The sequence below is a fragment of the Vipera berus genome, assembly GCF_964194415.1.
Source record: "Vipera berus genome assembly, chromosome: Z".
Lineage (NCBI taxonomy): Eukaryota > Metazoa > Chordata > Lepidosauria > Squamata > Viperidae > Vipera > Vipera berus.
Window position 1 is genome coordinate 130,637,523 of NC_138205.1, and position 20,292 is coordinate 130,657,814.

Below are 20,292 nucleotides of genomic sequence, written 5' to 3' on the forward strand. Positions count from 1 at the left end.
TATCTATCTATCTATCTATCTATCTATCTATCATCTATCTATCTATCTATCTATCTATCTATCTATCTATCTATCTATCTATCTATCTATCTATCTATCTATCTATCTATCTGCCCATCCTACCTTTCTATCCTCATCTATCTATCATCCATCCATCTCATCTCATCTCATCAATCTCCCCATCCTACCTTCATCTTCATACATCCATCTATCTCTCCTCACGGTCCAACCCACCATACTTCTTTTGTGGCCGAAGGAAATGCAGAATGAAGCTGCTTCGTCAGCTGCAGAAAAAGTGGGCCGGCGAGGTGAGGCCGGTGTCCGTTCATGTGAGGCCTGATAAGTGGTGTGGGACTCCACTTCCCTAACCCCCCCCCCCCCTGCCCTAGCTTGATTTTTTAGGCATTCACCTCGCCTCAAAAGTAGGGCTTATTTTGGGGACAGGTCTTACTTTCAGGAAAACATGGTGTTTCATCTGTCTGTATCTACCTATCTCTCTCTCTCTCCATCATGTATGCATGTATATCTCTGTCTGTCTATCTCATCCGCCTATATCTACGTCTCTCCTCTATCAAAGGACTAATGCTAATCAACCCTGAATTAAAACATCTTCTGTATCATCTAGACAACACCATGTACCAAGCAAGTTTCTTATTCTCACATTCAAGATAAGTCACCGTCTCTACACGACCTTCTGATTTTAAGCCAAATGACTTCCTTTCTCTTTCCCTCCCTCCCTTTTCCTCCCATCTTCCTTGTTTCCTTCCTTCCGTCTCCCCTCCCTCCCTCCCTCTTCCCCTCACCTCTTTCCTTTCTTCCTCCCTCCCTCCCTCCCTCCCTCCCGTCTCCTCTCCCCTTTCCTTCTTTCCCTCCCTCCTTCAATCAAAAAGATATTTAAGAAGGAGATGGAAAGACAGAATTCTCCAAACTAATCAGCTGCACTCTCGAATATATGGCAGAGTTCAATTTCTTCTCTGCAAGAATGAATAACGGAATGTTTTCAAGAAGAAAGACAGCCTGCAAAATGCTACCGTTCTTCCTACTCAGAAGAGAAAGAGCAAAGAAAGGTGATCAGAGCAAGGAAGGAGAAACCTACCCATATCGCTGGAACTGGTAGTCGAAGGTTAACTCACAGCCGGACGTTACTAGCTTGGTAGTGAAAAAGCCAACTCTCAGCTGTCCATTCACTGTCCACTAAAACCGGGAGGGTGGAGGACAATAGAGGACAACAGGATTAAATTGGGAACTTTATAATGGGCAGCACCTTGATTTTTAAATGTGCTATATAAATCGCGACAGCTTTGAAATACGTGGGTCTCAGACTGCCAAAAGATATATGTTTACACAAACATATACGCAGCTGAGGAACTAGCGACGCAAAAGGGGAAGCAGGAGGACACACATCCACTGGAACTTAAAATCCAGCTTGTATAATTTGCCCCCTCGACTTTTGATTTAAAAATACTTCTCTTGAAATTGTCAGTCCGTGGGGGGGGCGGGAAGCAAAGTTGTGACGACGACTCACCTTCTGCGTCTCACAATTTGGCTCGCAGCTGTGGTTCATGAACCGCGAACAGTTTCCTTTCTGTGTGGCGTCAATGATCTGAAAAGGGAAAGGAAACCGCTGCAGAGCTAGTCCTCATTTAACGACCACTTGCTCCGCGACCGTTCGAAGTTACACTGCAGCTGAAGAAGTGGGACTGACTGACGGCTGATTTGCGATCTCTCCTGCCTTCAAGCAAAGTCAGTGGGGAAGCCAGTGGAAGATTGCCAAGTGGCAATCACGAGATGTCCTCGCTTAACAACCATGCAGGTTTTGTTTAACAGCGGCAACTGGAAGTCATGGAAGTCGTGAGTCAGCATGGTCACGTGACATCACATATCATGGCCACATGCTTAGGGATGATTATCTCCAAATTACTGTGGTTAAAGGACTACTTATACCTCTTTTAAGGTGTGTGTGTGTGGGGGGGGAACCTGCCTCAATTAAGTCTCCCAAGAAAGCAGAACTCTTGAAACTCTCGTTGTCTCAACAGGAACTTTTATTGGAAGGCAGGATCTGAGTAAGCTAGAAGGGGAGCTCATCAGATTTGCAGAGGACACCAAACTGGCAGGAGTAGCCAACACCCCGGAAGACAAACTCAGGATCCAAAAAGATCTTGGCAGACTTGAACAATGGGCCCTATCCAACAACATATGAGTTTCAATGGGGAGAAATGCAAAGTTTTACACCTAGGCAGGGAAAACCAAAGGTACGAGTACAGATTAGGCCAGACCTGGCTCAAAAACAGTGAGAGGGACCTCGTAGTCTGACTGGACGATCACTTGACCGTGAGCCAACCATGTGCAGCAGCAGCAGACAAAAAAGCTAATACAATCCTGGGTTGTATAAACATAAGACACGGAATCAACATCACGTGAAATAATAAGACCACACCTGGAATACTGCAACCAATTTTGGTCACCATACTACAAAAAAGATGTTGAGACCTTGGGCTTAGCTAGTCTAAAAGAAAAGAAGAAAAAGGGGAGACGTGATATCAGTTATTCCACTATTTGAGGGGCTGCCACAAAGAAGAGGGGGTCAAACTATTCACCAGAGCAGCAGAGGGAAGGAGAAGAAACAACGGTTGGGAACTGACCAAAGAAAGAAGCAACCTAGAACTAAGGAGAAACTTCCTGACAGTGAGGACAATCAACCAGTGGAACAGAAGTTGCCTCCAGACATTGTGGGTGCTCCAACACTGGATGTTTTTAAGAGACTGGGCAGCCATTTGTCTGAGATGGGATAGGTTCTCCTGCTTAAGTGAGGGGTGGGGTGGCTGGACTAGAAGACCTCCAAGGTCCCTCCCAGCTCTATTCTATTCTATTCTAACTTTCAAAAAGATTTCCTGCCCAAAATGTTAGGTTAAAAGAAACCCATTCAAACTCCACCCCAACTCTCCATCCGGCTGGTTCAAATGGTTGTGAGAAAGAACTGATATGAGCACCCGTTCTCAAGGCTGTCCAGGTCTCTCTGGGGCGTCTTCCCTCCACCTGGAGATAAGGCAGATGGTCCGAGGCACGTTCCTTTCTCACCCCAAGAAAGACACTTCAAAGAGGATGGATTACAAAGCAAAGGAAGTGCATTGCAGAAGACCCATAGGTTTCCGCCACCCACCCCCCATTAGAATGTCAGAACCCGAAAAATGAAAGGGTAGGAAAGGAGAGAGAGAGAGAGAGAGAGAGAGAGAGAGAGAGAGAGAGAGAGAGAGAGAGAACCGTGACTTGGATTTTAAAAAAAATGAAGAAAAGATACAAAAACACACACAAGTGTATGTCAGCTACGTTGGTTCCATTGTAAAGAACAGCAACTACTGCCCAGAGATTCTCTATAAACGTAGTCCTTGATTTACCACCATAATTGGGACTAGAACTTCCACTGTTAACCAAGGTGGTTGTTAAGTGAGCCAGGCCTGACTTTTATGACATTTCTGGCTATTAAGTAAATCACTGCAGTTAAAGGGAGTCATTTAGTCATTAAGTGAATCCAGCTTCTCCTGCATTTAATATTCGGAAGCCGGCTTGGGGGGGGGATCGTGTCCACAAACGGCAATCACATGACCCACAGATGCTGCAACCGTCGTTAAGTACATGCCGGGTGCCAAGTGCCTGAATCTTGATCACGTGACCGTGGGGAATCCCGCGACTGTCGTGAATACGACCCAGTTGCCAAGCAGCCGAATTCTGACTGCGTGGCCGTGGGGATGCAGAGGCGGTTGTAAGTGCGAGGACTGGTCGTACGTCACTTTTTTCCAGAGCTGTTGTAACTTCAAACGATCGCTCAGCCGTTATTAAGCCGATGACAATTTGCATCAAATTAACTAAAGTAAAACAGGCAAGAGCTGTTGTGACTTCAAACAGTCGCTAAACAAACGGTCGTAAGTTGAGAACCACTTACAGTTATCCGCACTAACACACACAAACATTTAATAAGAATCTCCTGGGACATCCTTTGAGTTAATTCTTAAGTCTTTCAATTAGCGCAGCACAATATTGTTACAAATACTTACTGCCTTTAGAGGTCACGTGAAAAGAGGGGAGAATTTGCCTCCACCCCCCCCCCCCAGTTTAATTTAAGCGGTTTAAACACCATCTTTTACTCACTGCTCCCAGCCACGGCACAGGCTGCAATCCTTAGTATTTTTTACCACAAATCCTGACACTCACTTCATCGTTTTTCAAGGCCATGAAGTAATAATGGATGTTCTTGCTCCGGGCATATTCCTTCACTCGTGTTTTGAATTCTTTGTGATCCAGGACTTCTCCACAGTACTCCAGGACAAAGGTGTTACTAAGCAAACCAAAAGGAGGATTAAAAAGAGGGCAAAAAAGGCACACACACACACACACACACACACACACACACACACACACAGAGCAGATCTTTATATCTTTACCTATTTCTTCTGAGAAGGGCGTCAGAATTTCATTTTAACACGTATCGTTGTGTACATAGGTTATCCTATCTTTGTGGTACCTGGGCTCTCACCAACAACCGAATCTAGGGGGAGAGTGGTGCATCCTGGCAAATTTCCTGCCTTCAAGTGAATCACAGCTCCACAGTCCCCGCCTTGCAACAATGGAGCCCAACATTTCTGTTGCTAAGCGAGGCAGTTTTGGGTCACTTTAAGAACTTTTTTTTTGCCATCGTTGTTAAGTGAATCAGTGCAGTTATGAAGTTACCGACATAAGCAAATCCGCTTCCCCACTGACTTTGCCTGTCAGTGGGTTGTAAAAGGGGATCACATGATGCCGAGACACCGTAACCGTCATAAACACGAGTCAGTTGCCAAGTGGTCTTAATTTGGATTACGTGATCATGGGGGGGTATATAAGTCATAAATGTAGAAAGCAGTCATAGGTCACTATTTCCAGTTGCGCCGTTACTTCGAACGGTCACTAAAGGAATGACCGCAACTCAAGGGCTATCTGGATCTGGGTCCCTTCTTCAGAGGAAGACAGGAGGAGGATTGGAAGAGGTTTCATTTTAAATCTTGTTAACTTCCCGATTTACTAATTGTTTGGGATGGGGAAGAGCCTTGGACGATGCCTCCTCCCCACTTGGCCTGGTGATTAAGGTACCAGGCTAGAAAGCAAGGCACGGCCAGTGCTAGTCTCACTTGAGGCATGAAAGCTGGCTGGGTGTGACTTTGGCCAATGACCAGCAGACGGTGAGTTCGAGTCTCACCTTAGGCATCTAAGTCAATTGGGTAACTCTGAATCAATCACCAAGAGACTGCGAATTCTAGTCTCGCCTTAGGCATAAAACCCAGCTGGGTGACTTTGGGCCAATCATCAGGAGATGCTGAGTTCTAGTCCTCTGCCTTAGGCATAAAACCCAGCTGGGTGACTTTGGGCCAATCGCCAGGAGATGCTGAGTTCTAGTCCCCCGCCTTAGGCAGGAAACCCAGCTGGGTGACTTTGGGCCAATCATCGGGTGACAGTGAGTTCTAGTCCCGCCTGAGACATCTAAGTCAATTGGGTAACTCTGAATCAATCACCAGGTGACAGGGAATCCCATCTTAGGCTTGAAAGCCAGCTGGGTGACTTTGGGCCAGTCCCAATCCACCTCACAGGGTTGTTGTTGTGAGGAAAGTAGGAGGGGGGAGGAGGATTAGGTATATTTTCCTGCTTTGGGTTACTGATAAAAATAATAAAGGCGTGGTACAAAACACTAGTAAAGAAGCATTAAAAAAAAACATGACGGATAGAATCAGGAGGACAGAAGTGTGGCTGAGAATCCACCCCAGGCCCACGGAACTGGGGCCGGTTTCTTTTTGCAAAATTTCTCTTCCTTCTCAAAACGGAGCGCAGTTGGCGAAGTCTTACGAAGGGAGGTCCTTGGCCGCCCTGAGCCCCCAGCCTTTCTTCTCCGTCAAAATGACTTCCACGTCCGCGTGTTGCTTCCTCTGAAACCGCCGATTCGAGCAATGCTCTCCGTTGGGGCACCTTGAGGAACTAAGCACAACAGAGAAGAAGTTGACAAGCACACTGCGGCCACGTCAGAATCTCTCCTCAGGCCTCTATTCCCAGCCACGTCTACCCAACCCAACAGAGAGCGGGGAGGCAAGAGACGTTATGGGTCCCCCCTCTTGAGGAGACCCATCTGGTGGGACCCAGAAGAAGGGCCTTCTTCGTGGCAGCTCCTTCCCTACAGAGATAAGACTGGCCTCTCTTTTGACGCCCTCAGCAGTGAGGCCCTACTTCTAGGAAGTGGGAGAGGAGGGAAGGCAAGAAAGAAACAAATGAAAATGGGGGGAATAGGTTTAAATCCTATCAATACAGGTAGTCCTCGACTTACGTTCCTTAGTGACAGGCCTCCCCAAGTCTGCTTATGGCCCTCATTTGAAGCTTTTGACACCTGTCCTCCTATTGGCCACATGACCGCATTTAGGGCACTCAACAGCCAGGCCACGTGGTTATAGCTGTTTTGCAGCGAGACTACGATTCACTTTTTTTTCCATTTTATTTTTTTTTTGCTAAAAAGCAATATTTACTTCTCATTTTTGGCAAAAAAAAGCCAAAACCACACACATTGCGGGTAAAGTATTGGCTAACGACCTTGACCTCCACAAAAAAAAAAGTTCGTAAAATCAATCATGGGCATATGGTTATCTAAGTAAGGACCAGCATTACTTAGGATCAGTTTTGGGCTCAATGACAGTTTAAAGTTGAGGATGCCTGTTAAGAGGCAGGTTACCTACCCACTACAAGTATTCCTTGACTTACAACCACAACTGAACTCAAAAATTCTGTTGGTAAAACGAGACAGTTGTTAAGTGAATCCGGCTTCCCCCATTGACGTTGCTTGTCAGGAAGTCGCCAAAGGGGATCACGTGACCCCTTGGGACATTGCGACCGTCATAAACGTGAGTCAGTTGCCAAGTGTCTGAATTCTGATCACGTGACCATGGGGATGCTGCTATGGTCGTGTGAAAAACGGTCATTAAGTCACATTTTTTCAGTGCCGTTGTAATTTTGAATGGTCACTAAACAAACTGTCGTAAGTCGAGGAACGCCTGTACATTTGTTCCAGGCAAAACAAAACCTCATGACTCCTAGCAAAGGGGGGAAAGAAGGGGGGCTTGAACTTGTATGTTCCTCATTCACCAATGTCTACCGTTAAAATAAAAAACGCTGGGTATATGCAACTTTTAACAACCAAAGAACGAGTTCCGCTTTGCGGTGCGTTGAAAAGGGCGGCAAAACAGGGTTTACCATTCGATCATCAGCAAACGGTTCAGGCAATCCTCTCCGCAAGCCACCTCGCCCTGGACTAGTTCTTCTTTGGAAACGGTTGGACATTCACACAGCATCCGCTTAATGTCTCGGTGAGATTTGTTCTTCTTTCTAAGGAGATCGTGTTACATGGACAAAAAGAGTTTTTAGGAAAATTTTCTTCTCAACAGGGTAAGCAAGCCTGACCCAATTATTTTGCTCTCTCTTAACTTTACTGCCTTAACCTCCCTTAAGTTCGTTATTTAAAACTGTGTTTGGTGGACACGCTGCTTTATGTTCCCCACTATGTGAAGCCACAGCTGTCGGTGGTGTTGGCCTTCCTACCTGTCCACTTCAAGTTGGATTCTGCGGCCACGTGAGCCCACATAAAAGATGCAGCTGCTTTAATGAGCTGTCAGCACTATGATTAAATTCATACCCAATCCAAATTCTGCAGACACATGAACCCACAAAAAAGATGTAGGTAGGTAATGAGCCGCGATACACAGGAGTAAATTCACACCCAATCTGATTTCTGCAGCCACATGAAAGAGGTAGCTATTTTAATGAGCTATTACTGGGTTGCACCTGCTAAGTAAATTCACGCAATTCACACCCGATCCAAAGCATTTTCTCCTCAATGGACATGAACGGTGTACCCTTCCAGCTCTTCTCACTAGATTCCTGAGCAAGTCAAAAGTGCAGGAAAGAATCGTAACCCTGTTTCTTAATCTCAGCTGCAACATTTTAGATTCTATTGGATAGCAGAATCCTGCCTTTCCCCCTCTCAGAAGGAGTATGCTCAGGATCCAGTCAGCCAAGGAATTCTCGCTGGCGGGATCCCGGAGACAAGCATTTTCTGCCCAGGTCCCTGACTGTTGGGATTTCATGCCCCTTGCAAGTGTGTGGCAGAATTGGGGGGGGGGGGCAAAGTGAAAAGGGACATCAGCCTGGAAACTTTACAAAGCCACAAGTGAGCTAAGTTCAACTCTCCTTGAATTCTGTTGACTCTTATCTAACTCTTAGCAAGTGCTACCAGAGTAACTGAGAAGATTCCTGTGGAGATTTTTAGCAATAAATCAGGAGACGGTGAGTTCTAGTCCCACCTTAGGCATGAAAACCAGCTGAGTGGTGTTGGGACAATTATGCAGGATGTGGTGAGTTCTAGACTCACCTAAGCTGCGAAAGCAGGCTGAGTGACTTTGAGCCAATCACCAGGAGACAGTGAGTTCTAGTCCTTCCTTAGGCATGAAAGCTGGATGGGACATTGGGCCAATCACTGTGAGACAGTGTTCTAGTGCTGCATTAAGGCACAAAAAACAGCTGGGTGACTCTGGGCCAATCACCAGGAAATGGTGAGTTCTAGTCCTGCCTTAGGCATGAAAGCTGGATGGGACATTGGGCCAATCACTGTGAGTTCTAGTTCTGCATTCAGACACAAAAAAACAGCTGGGTGACTCTGGGCCAATCACCAGGAAATGGTGAGTTCTAGTCCTGGCTTAGGCATGAAAACCAGCTGGGTGACGTTGGGCCAATCACCACGAGACAGTGAGTTCTAGTGCTGCCTCAGCCATGAAAGCTAGCTGGGTGACTTTGGGCCAATCACCAGGTGATAATGAGTTCTAGTTTCACCTTAGGCACAAAAGGTGACTGGGTAATTTGGGATTAAGTACTGTTTCTCAACCCACTTCACAAGGGGGTTGTTAAAATACAACAAGAAAGTTGTTGCAGATAAGTTAGCCATCTTCAGTTACTTCAAGAATAAAGATGGAACGCAAATAAATAACATTACCTTTCTGTCAAATACACATTTTCTTCAATGAGGTCGAAGTAGCAGGGCATTTTCCCTTCCTTGGCACATTCCTTCCAACGCTGAGGGTCCCGGAAGTCTTCCATGAAACACAACGGATGATCTGTCGGGGAACCGGGAGGCAGGATGGCCAATGGCTCACTCTCTGTTTTGATTTTCTTCCTTTCCTGGGAGCCCCCGTCGCTGTCCGAATCGCTCCCCAAGTCGGTTAACCTTTTCTTCAGCGGCCCCCGTTCTTTCATCTCATTTCTTTCCATCACCTTTGCCCCTTGTTCTTTTCTCTCTCGGGAAGTCGTCGGGAAGTCTTTGGCCGAGTTGCTGCTGATCTCGTGGGCCTGTACCGACCCCTTTTCCCTGGGGTCCCGTGACTGGAACTTCACCGACTGGTCTGGGAAGTAGAGCTGGCTTTCGTCCACCCATCGGTCCACTTCTTCGTACTCCTCGTGGTCCTCGGTGAGCGAATCAGGGACCTGTCCTTGCATACGCTCGTAACTAATGGCAGAAGGCCGGTTGGTCAGCCTTGGATCCCAGTAGCCACTGTCGGGCCAGTAACTGTGGGACCCCACGTACGGGCCTGGCGGTACGGGATAAACGTAACCTGGGAAAACTCCATAGCTACTATCAGGCTGTTGGTACGTGCTGCTGGGCTTCTCTGGTTGGGAGAAATCCCACCCCAGACTCCCCAAGTCCTCTGTCGAATGAAAGCCATCCTCCCGCGAGAAATCGGCAGGATGGGAAAGACCCGTGAAAGCAGACCTTCCCTGCCGACGGTCCGATTTGGAAACGCCGGTCTGCGGCCTGGACAGCGTGTTGGCCATTTCGAAACTGGAAAGGTAGTGTAGATCTTCTCCTTGTGACACGCCGGCCAACCGAGTGGCCGAGGTTGTCTCGCTGTAGACGATTCTCTCGTCTGGCTTGTGGAAAGCCTCGGTGGCCGGCTCAGAGTGGCTGGTGCTGTCAACGTCGTCGCTCTGAGCCTGGGAGGCCTGTGGCTGAGGACCCCCCGACCCCTCGGTTCTCTTGAGCTCCATCGACGTTGCTAAGCTTCTCTCTGTCTCTCTAGGAGGCAAAGCTCTGGTTTCGTTTGGCAGGTTGTTACTCATTTCCAAACTATCTGGCATGTCTTCAGAGAACGGCTTGGTGGACTCGGGCCGGGTGTCTTCCCAGTGATCCAAGTAACGTCGATTACTTTGGCTGTTTCGTGAAGAGCAAGAGCTGCTCTCTTCCAGGGTTAGGGTGGAATTCTTTGGAATGACCACCACGGATTGAAGGCGGTTCCTGGGAACGCTGCTATCATCCGAATCGGAGCCCTCGGTCTCGCTCTCGTCGCTCGGATGCTCGCTGGCACTTTCGGCCGTATCGGAATAATCTTCATTGTGGACAGAAGAGATTTCTGGAGTATTGCTGCCGCTACCGTATCTGGGCTCTTCTTCTATGGTTTCGGTTTCTTCTACGGTGACAACGATATGACAAGAAGGGGACAACATATCTGAAAAGGCGGATTCTAACAGAGAGTCCTCTTTGTCTTTCATCACCAAAACTCCAGGAGCTGGTTCGTCCACATCGGACGTCATCCCTTCATCAAAGACAACTGCATCTTTCTCCTCAAGTTCTTCCTTCTCTGGCTCCTTCATTGGCATCTCCAAATAATAGCAATGCTCATTCTTCAAAGGAGATTTCACTTTTTGGACAATGGAATCTGCAGGCAGGATATCTAATTCAAGGGCAACTTCAGGACATGTTAAGACTTCTTTAGCCTTCTGTTGGATGGCCGTCTCAAGATGGAGGATATTTTCAGAAGCTGGTTGTTGCTCTGCAACAGGCCGATCGTCTACTTCCACAGAATATTCTTCTGCTCTGAAATCTCTGACTGGTGTGGGCTCCACTGAACGGAAACCTGTGTATTTTTCATTTTCCTGAGCCAACTCGGATGGATTTTGATCCTCGATGTCAGTTGACGTGAAGGATTGAGCGGGGATCTCTGGGTGAACGCCCATAGGAGGTTCTTGAGTAGCTCCTGTCTCTGAAGGCTCCGCTTCAATTTCAATTTCTGAATAACACAAAGAAACAGAGGCATCCTCTGGCAAATAGCAAGGGGCGGGATCTTTGGTTTTACAAGAGGAATCTCTTGGATCACTCCCTTCCTTAGACAAGGTTTTAGAGTGACTGACATGCTTGGTAAAAGAAGATACATATTCAGATGACGCAGGATTTGAAACCTCATTTTTTCCTTCCAGCAGCTGAAGGCTGGATTCACCGGAAAAAATAAGAGACTCATCTGGATTGTGTCCTTTGGGTAGAGATACGTTTTGGAGACCATCTGAGGAAAATCTAGGACTTTTGGCTTGACGGGGTAGCTCAGATCTATCTAAGTTATCGTCAGAAGACAGGTCGCTCTCTTCTGCTTCAAAAGGAGGGGACAACCTCTTGGGGGTTCTCGTTTCCGGGCACCCACTTGTGTCCAGTTCCACTGGAGAAGACGTTCTTAAACTATCACCTCTCACGTCACCTACAGATCCCGGGTCCTTAATACTGACATGGCTATCCATTCCTGCAAGCTCATACATCTTAGAAAGAGGAGGGCCTGCTTTTGATTCCTCTGGCTTTCTGAGTGTCAGTGAGTCACTGAGCGGACTTACTGGAGAAACAGACCGCTCTGCTTCTGGCTCCTGCGAATGAGCGGTTTTCGTTTCACAGCCCGGTACGCCAGAAGTCTCTGAGTCTACACAATTAGACTGATCTTTGATGTCCTCAGATTCTGTACAACAGAAAGAACTCTTAAATTTATCTGACTTGGGCGCAGATGACTTGGAAGAGCTGGGCCTGGATCGGGATGTATTCCCGCTGCCTTCCGCTTTAGAATGGGAGGCGTCCCGCCGATGTCGCAGCTCGCTGACAGGTGAGCACCTTTTCGATAGGTCGCTTTCAGAAATCCTTCGTGTTTCCCTTTCTGACCTGGCCTGTTTTCCTCTTCTCTCCCCATCAGGATAAGAAGAATCTGTCTTGCTGCTTTCCCTCTCCGACTTTGAGTAAGAGGACGAGGTCCTGGAATCTCTGTAGGATGAGGAATGAGAAGATGTATGCCGTGAATCTGTAGACGATCTAGAATGCATCCTCCGGTACTCTTCTTCCGAATCGGAACTCTCCCTCACCCGGCTGTCCAGGTAAGAACGGGAATACCGTGTCTTCTCTCTATACGGCGAGCTTCTGTGGTATCTCCGGTCAGAATCGTAGTAATGGGACCGCTCAGGTCTAGAATAGGATGAGCTGGTTCTAGAGCCCCTTTCGGATCTAGAGCGAGAGCGGGAGCGGCTTCGCCTCCTCTCCCTGTCTGATCTGGAGCGGGAGGAGTACCTCGATTCTCTTTCCGATCGGGAATAGCTGGAATATTTTTCATCCCTTTCTGATCTAGACCGCAGGGAGACCTTTGATGGCTCTTCCGTTTTTGAAGCCGCCGAGCTTTTCCGCGAGTCCTTTTCTTTCTCCGAGCTGGCTGCTGCTTTGATTTCGTGGGACCGCTGACTTGAAGAGGTCCTCACCGAATCTTCATCGGATTCAGAACCTGGCAACGTCCCCTCTGTCAATGAGAACTTCCTCCTTGCCTTCTTTGAACTTGGAGCGCCCTTGGAAACATCTGCCACTTCTTCCTCACTCTTCCCAACGTGGGAATGTCCTTTCGCGGAGGCTGGTTCGACATCCTCAGAAACACCAGGAGCCAGGTGTGCTTCAGAATCCCCCGCCAAGGGGCTCTGCAGTTCCAGAGCCTCCTGCGCTGGATTGGGCGGTGCTTCTTTTGTCGTTCGGATGACGGTCTCCACAAGGGACGTCAGCAGAGGAGGGAGGGGGGCTGGTGCTGCAGCTTGGGGTGCACCTACCGGAATCAGCACTGGTGTGGGAGCAGCTGGTTTTACCTGCAGAGGAGGAGGGGGAGGGGGAGGGGGGAAAGGGGGAGGAGGGGGAGGCGGGGATGACGGCATCTCCCCCAATTCTACCGCAGCAAGCGGCGGTGGAGCTAGTGGGACGGGTGGCACTGCAGAAGCCGGGAAAGGCTTTGTGGTAACATTTAGCAAATGTTTCTTGAAATGAATCTTGCCCAGTTCCGCCTTTGGCTTTGGGGGGGAGAATTCCTCGGAGACCCCCAAAGGATCGCCAAGTTCTGTTTTTGCCTTAGAAGCGAAGTCACTCGGGAGGGGTGGGAGCGACGTGCTCGGGCCTTCGCTCGGCTTCTCGTTCCCCAATGCGGCCAGGAACCGGTTTGGCAACGTCTTCTTGGTCAGGCTGAAACTGAAAGAGACTTTCTGCCTGCCTTGTTCCTCCAGGTTCACTTTTGTCCGGGTACCTTTGGGTAAGAAACGGCTGGACACCACTCCCTTAAAGACCGCTGGGCCTTTGACAAAGCCAGGCTTCTGGACATTTTCGCTCTTGCCCTGCAAGGTAAGATGGGATCAGGTCAAGAGCTATTTGGTTTCAGAAGAGAGGAATGGATTTAAAAAAAAAAGAGTCTGGCCCAAACAGATGGACGGCAGGTCAAGTTAGTTGAGTGATAATGGATTTTCCTGTGATTTTCTTTTAATGTTATCTATTAATTTGGCAAATACAGGTAGTCCTCAACGTACAGCAGTTTAGTGACAGTTCAAAGTGACAACTATGGCACTGGGAAAAAATAACTTACGACTGGTTTTCACACTTACGACCATTGCAGCATCCCCAGGGTCACGTGACCAAAATCCAGACGCTAGTCAACTGACTCGTACTTATGACAGTTGCAGTGTCTTCCCCTGATTCCCCCTTTGTGACCTCCTGACAAGTCAGTGGGAAGCCAGATTCACTTAACAGCTGTGCTACTGACATAAGAACTGCAGCCATTCATTTAGCAACTGTGGCAAGAAGAGTCGTAAAATGGGTCAAAATTCACTTAACAAACGTCTCACTTAGTAAAAGAAATTTTGGGCTCAGTTGTGGCCATAAGTCAAGGGCTACCTGTACGAAGCACCTTTTGAGAAACATGGAAGGGAGGGCTGAAAGTCATTTTTGTTTCTCTCTCTTGACACCCCCCCCTCTCTAATGCCACTTCTCCTCTCCTAAAGGGCAACTCCTGGCACACGTCAAATCTTTCTTTCTAGACACCCAAAACAGAACAAAACCCTTACAAGGTCTTCGCTACCTCTCCCAAAACAGAAGTGGAGTTGAGTTAGTACTTACCTCGTTTTCTTCTTCCCTGGTGCCATCCAGATGAAACCGTGCAAGAGGGAGAGAGAAAAAAAAAGAAGAAAAAAGCATGAAAACTTAAAACAGAAACGACGCATGCTTTACAAGTTTAACAACTTTCACTTGTGCTGAATGCTAGTTTGCAACAAGGACAGGCAGTGGCTCACTTACAAATTGTCAACGTTAGTGGTACAAGCTATTTCTCCAGTCCTGGTATGTGTTACTCATAAAAAAAAAGTGTTCTAGCATCTCTCCTCAGTAAATCCTTGGTTTTCCCAACAAAACTGTCAATTTTCAAGCATGTGTGTGGTCATATCAAGAGTCCAGCAGCGCAGCGCCTTTCTTTCCCAAACTTATTTGTTTATTTAGGGGATTTATATGGCTGCCCACTCACTCTCAGCGACTCCAGGTGGCTTACAAACAATAAAAACCTAATATAAAAAGAACAACAAAAAAAAACCAAATGTATTTTGAGGGCCTTCTTCTGATATCAGAAATGTGAACTAAGGCAGAGGATCATGGATGCTAGCCACCTCCAAGGAGGAAGAGGGTCTGGAAATGCCATTTTCCAGGAACTTTTTACATGCGTTGATAGGGTAAACCTTGTTACAGCAAGTTGCAGCACAAGTCTTGCAAAGTTTTCTCCTGATTCCGCATTCCGGAATCCCAATGCAATCCCAAGAATTCAGCTTCTAGATTTACTAAGAGAAAGCGGTAATATCTAAACATGAATAGTGAAACATTTGGGAAAATAAAACAGTGTTCTCATGCTGGCAGTCCTTGATTTACAACTATAATTGGGAACTTCCGTCACTAAGCAAAGTAGTTGTATACACAGGTAGTCCTTGACTTACAACCATTACTTTAGTGTCCATTTGAAGTTACAATGGCTCTGAAAAAAGTAACTTGCAATCATTTTTCACACTTACGACCGTTGCAGCATCTCCAATCACGTGACCACAATTCAGACGTTTCTCAACTGACTCATATTTATGACGGTTGCAGCATCCCAGGGTCATGCGATCCCCTTTTGCGACCTTCTGACAAGCAAAGTCAATGGGGGAAGTCGAAATTACTTAACAACCATGTTACTCGCTTAACAACTGAAGTGATTCACATAACTGATATGCAAGAAAGGTCGTAAAATGGGGCATAACTCACTTAACAACTGTTTTGCTTAGCAACAGAAACGGTTAGCAACAATTGCAGTGGTAAGTCATGAGATGCTTATATAGCAGGAAGGCCAAAAAAGCAGCAAAACTGACCTCAGCTAAGTTCTGTCACAAGTTAGGTTTGATCACTAGTTTTTCCCAAAAAAAACTGCTGAGCCTCAAAATTACCAAGTTTCAAAGAATACACTTCAACCATCATTAAATCCAGTTTTTTAAACCAGCATTGTCATTACACAGCTGCTGTTGGTTGCTGATGGAGAGGTTGTTGTTTATTTTAAAAAGGGAAATGGTTTTTGAGTTCTCGTTTAGGATAATTAACAACCTGCTATGTTAAATGGCATGCTTATTTATTTCCAACTTTTTCTGCAGATGGTTATAGACCAAGTTTTTAGTTTCCATGAACTGTATGCAACTGTAACCTGGTTTTAGAGTATTTTATCATTTGCATATTTTATCATACTGTAAGCAGCTGGCTAGTAAGATCATCAGTGCTAAAAGGGAGAGAGGTTTGCTGCAAACGCCCCTCCTAGCCCTGATGACATTCCCTAGTTGGGTCACGAAACGTCTGTAAGGAAACCACCCAGCTCAGAGAGCACCAGGGACGCCATATTCCTTTTTCTTCTTCCTCCTCCTCCTCCTCCTCCTCCTCCTCCTCCCTTCTAGCCCTGATGAGGTTCCCTAGTTGGGTCATGAAATGTCTGCAAGGAAACCACCCAGCTCAGGAAGCACCAGGGACCCCACTAGGAGGAGAAAATGTAATTCCAGATTCTGGAGATATACCTTAAGTCTACACTTTATGGAAGCAACTGAAATAATCTCTTTCTATGTCATAAAATCATGGCGAAGCCCAGAAATGTCCTCAATACAAAAGTCATTTCCATCAGTTTGAGACATCCGCAATTCAGCAAAAGCTGAATGAACGAAAAACTGTGCTTTAATTTTTGTTTTGTTTTTTAAAAAACAAACTCCGTTGAGGAATGAAAAATATTACCTCTACTGAAAACATCAGCTCATATTCTCTTTCCCGTAATTCCTTCTCACTAGAAGTCCTCCGGACCATTTTTCTTTACACTTTTTGGGGGACACCTGCTGATTTGCTAATTGTAATATTCCAAACCATCCTGAAATTAATTTTGTTGGTAAAATTTCTTCCTGATACAATTACAATCTTTTCCAAACTGTTTGCTATACATCTATCTTGTTATAAACATTCCTTAAAGCAGTTTGTCTCAAACTCGGCAACTTTAAGAGGGGTGGACCTCAACTCCCAGAATTCCCTAGTCAGCAGGGCTGATTGGGGAATTCTGGGAGTTGAGGTCCACCTAAAAGTTGCCAAGTTTGAGACGCACTGCTTTGGAGGAATTGACAAGCTACACAAAACGTGCTACGTACTATCGTTAATATAGATGTCCTTTAACTTAACTGTATAAGATTACATTCTATTTATTTATACGGCCAAGTTTTAACAGGACAGATGATATCACTGTAAAGTTGCTTATTCTGCATAGAACTGATAATCCACCATAAATTAAAACTCACTTAAAAACTGGCTTGCTTAACAACCGAAATTTTGGGACCAACTGTGGTCATAACTGGAGAACTAAATGTATATTTATCAGATTTTTCCTTATGCACAGGTCACAAATGGGGGTGGGCAAAGTGTTCTCCGGAAAACTTGCTGGCGACAATTCTGCAAAACATGGGAATTGTTCAGATTAGAGAAAGGTAGCTAAAATGAGGTCGGCCAGATCTGCAGGTGGTTTATGACAGGGGGATTCCAAGTGATCTGAATAGGTCACCTGGGTTGAAAAGGATCAAGGAAGGACCCCGACGGGATCAAGGAAGCAGATCTCAAAGGAAGCATAAGAAGATGGCCAGCTGCACTGCTGAGGTGTGTTTGAACTGGTTGCCGTGGATACGGCAAACAGCATTATTTGCTTCAGGAAACCAACCATGTAAGCAGGAGTGGCAGAACGGTTTGTAAGCTAATCAGAAGTGCAATTAAACTCAGCGGGATGCAAGCGACGCAGAGGAAAGCGCAGTTCTACGATCTGCAAGGCTCAATAAAGTCCGATTTGCAGACTATATGGAAAAAAAACCCAATTTCTAGAATCAAATCATCTAGGATACACTAGTCCTTGTTCGAACTTACTACGGGGCTGAAAAAAGGGACTTACTGTTTTTCACACTTACGACTGCTGCAGCATCCATCTCGGTGGCCACGGAATCAAAATTTGGACGCTCGACTCACATTTACGACGGGTCGCGGTGTCCCGAGGGGTCACATGACCCCCTTTAGCGAACTTCTGCCAAGCAAAGCCGAGGAAGCCAGATTCACTTCACAACCGTGTTCCTAACTTTTAACCACTGCGGAGGGTTTGCTTAACATGCCTGGCAGGAAAGGTCGTAAAAAGGAGACAGAGCTCACCTAACAACTGTCTCGCTTAGCAACAGAAATTTTGGGCTCAAGTGTGGTCATAAGTCGAGGATTGACTGCACCCCCCCAAGTTGCTGAATAGCCAATCGAGGTGTTAAGATTAGGCTAAGTCTCCACTGCTTGGACTAAATTCTGTATGTAGTTGTTGGCCAGCCTTTCCCCTTAAAGCAGGGGTGGGGTACCTCGGCTCTTTTATGACTCTTGGACTTCAACTCCCAGAATTCCTGAGCCAGCCATGCTGAGGGGAAAGGGAGGGGTTTCCAAGCTGAGCCAGGCTGCCTCAGGAATTCTGGGAGTTGAAGTCCACCAGTCGTAAAAGAGCCAAGTTGGCCTACCCCTGGCCTAGGCCGCTTTATGACTGGTGGACTTCAACTCCCAGAATTCCTGAGCCAGCCATGCTGAGGGGAAAGGGAGGGGTTTCCAGACTGAGCCACGCTGGCTCAGGAATTTTGGGAGTTGAAGTCCACGAGTCATGAGGGGGCCATAGTTCCCTCATGCTGGCTGAGGAATTCTGGGAGTTGAAGTCCAAGAGTCATGAGGGGGCCATAGTTCCCTCATGCTGGCTGAGGAATTCTGGGAGTTGAAGTCCAAGAGTCATGAGGGGGCCATAGTTCCCTCATGCTGGCTGAGGAATTCTGGGAGTTGAAGTCCAAGAGTCATGAGGGGGCCATAGTTCCCTCATGCTGGCTCAGGAATTCTGGGAGTTGAAGTCCACGAGTCATGAGGGGGCCATAGTTCCCCCATACTGGCTGAGGAATTCTGGGAGTTGAAGTCCACCAGTCACAAAAGAGCCCAGGTGGCCTACCCCTGCCTTAAAGGAGGTCTTGCTACTAACGTTCAAGGCCAAGCGTACAGCAGAAGACACATCACAGGCCGCCCTGGACTTACGACCACCATTTCTGCTTCTAAGCGGGGCAGTGGTTCAGTGAACTGCACCTCATTTTAAAACTTCTTTTTGCCACGTCGGCTATGCGGATCCCTGTAGTTGTTCAGCGAGTCACACGGTTGTTCAGCAGATCTATCTGGCCTCCCTTCATCATAAATACGAATCAGTTGCCGAGGGTCTGAATTTTGATCACGTGACCATGCGGACGCTGCAACGGTCGTTAAGGGTGCAAAAAGGGCCATGCCGATTTTTTCCAGTGTCGTCGTAACTTCAAGCGGTCCCTAAATAGTTGTAAGTCGAGGAGCACCTGAAAGTGTCGTTGAGAAGGCCGAAAAATGAAAAAGGTGCAGATGTCAAAGAGTTATTATTTTCAAGAGCCGCAAGGCTCTTCCCGATGACTATAATCGCTACCACATAATTGCACCACCGACTCGCCTCTGTTTAACCCACTTTGCCAACTGTGTTTTGCAACGAGCAAACGGTTCTGGCTAAAAGCTAAGATTACCAATTAATGCCCCCTCCCAAGGGGGGGGAAGCGAAAGGGAGAGAGGCACAGGAGGGCTGTGAAACAAGCAACACAAATTTGTCCACCGCTCACACACCCAGGGCTGAAATCACAAGAGAAGATGCTGCAAAGGTGGAGCTAGCCAGGAAAACAAAATTTAAATCATATTTCTGCCTCTTCCAACACTGGATTCTGCCGTCCTCCCAATGTTAACCAGTCTCTGAAGAGTCATCTTGCCCGTTACAGGCAGTCCTCGACTTACAACAATTCATTTACTGATCCTTCAAAGTTACAATGGCACTGGAAAAACTTGACTTATGACTGGTTTTCAGAGTTATGACCGTTGCAGCATCCCAACAGTCCCATGATCAAAATCTAAATGCTCGGCAACCGGTTCATATTTATGACGTGGTTTCAGTGTCTCAAGGTCACGTGATCACCTTTTGCGAGCTTTTAACAATGGGGAAGCCAGATTCTCTTACCAACCCCGTGACTAGCTTAACAACTGCAGGGATAGACTTAACAATGGAGGAAAGAAAGGTCGTAAAATGGGGCAAAACTCAATTAACAACTGTCTCGCTTAGCAACAAAAATTTTGGGGCTCCGTGCGTGGTCGTAAGCTAAGGACCTATCTGTAACCCAGCCAGTGCTAGATGTAAGCTCGCCCTACAAGCATGGTGATACAGGCAGTCCTCGACTTAGGAATGGAAGTGTCCAAATATGTCCATTGATAAGCAAGACGGTCCTTAAATGAGATGTGCATCACCATATGGTCTTTTTTTTTGTCGCGGCGGTTAAGGAAACCACTGAAGCTGTTAAGTGAATCGTGAGGTTTGTTAAGCGAGTTTGGCGTCCGCCACGGCCGTGCTAGTCAGAAGCTTGCAAATGGGATCACGTGACCCAGGGGCACGGCAACCGTCAAACCCGAAGTTTCATCCCATGACCATGTGACGATGGCCATAAATGTGAAAACGGGTCCTAGGGTCACTTTTTTCAATGTCCTTGTAACTTTGA

General features: G+C 46.9%; 1 protein-coding gene across 4 annotated transcripts in view; it reads right to left on the reverse strand.

The window, feature by feature from the left end:
- The window catches only part of SETD2 (SET domain containing 2, histone lysine methyltransferase), a 63,463-nt gene that overhangs the window by 35,635 nt on the left and 7,536 nt on the right, over positions 1 to 20,292 (reverse strand). For all 4 annotated transcript variants that reach the window (XR_014028537.1, XM_081344180.1, XM_081344181.1 and 1 more), the window contains 7 exons: positions 14,273 to 14,288; positions 9,053 to 13,497; positions 7,261 to 7,392; positions 5,872 to 6,000; positions 4,210 to 4,333; positions 1,526 to 1,603; positions 1,097 to 1,194 (listed from right to left, as the gene is read on the reverse strand). Coding sequence is in view for 3 of the 4 variants with exons in the window: in XM_081344180.1 (XP_081200306.1) it covers positions 1,097 to 1,194; positions 1,526 to 1,603; positions 4,210 to 4,333; positions 5,872 to 6,000; positions 7,261 to 7,392; positions 9,053 to 13,497; positions 14,273 to 14,288 (5,022 nt within the window). In the remaining variant the exon portion in view is untranslated. The remainder of the gene's footprint in view (positions 1 to 1,096; positions 1,195 to 1,525; positions 1,604 to 4,209; positions 4,334 to 5,871; positions 6,001 to 7,260; positions 7,393 to 9,052; positions 13,498 to 14,272; positions 14,289 to 20,292) is intronic.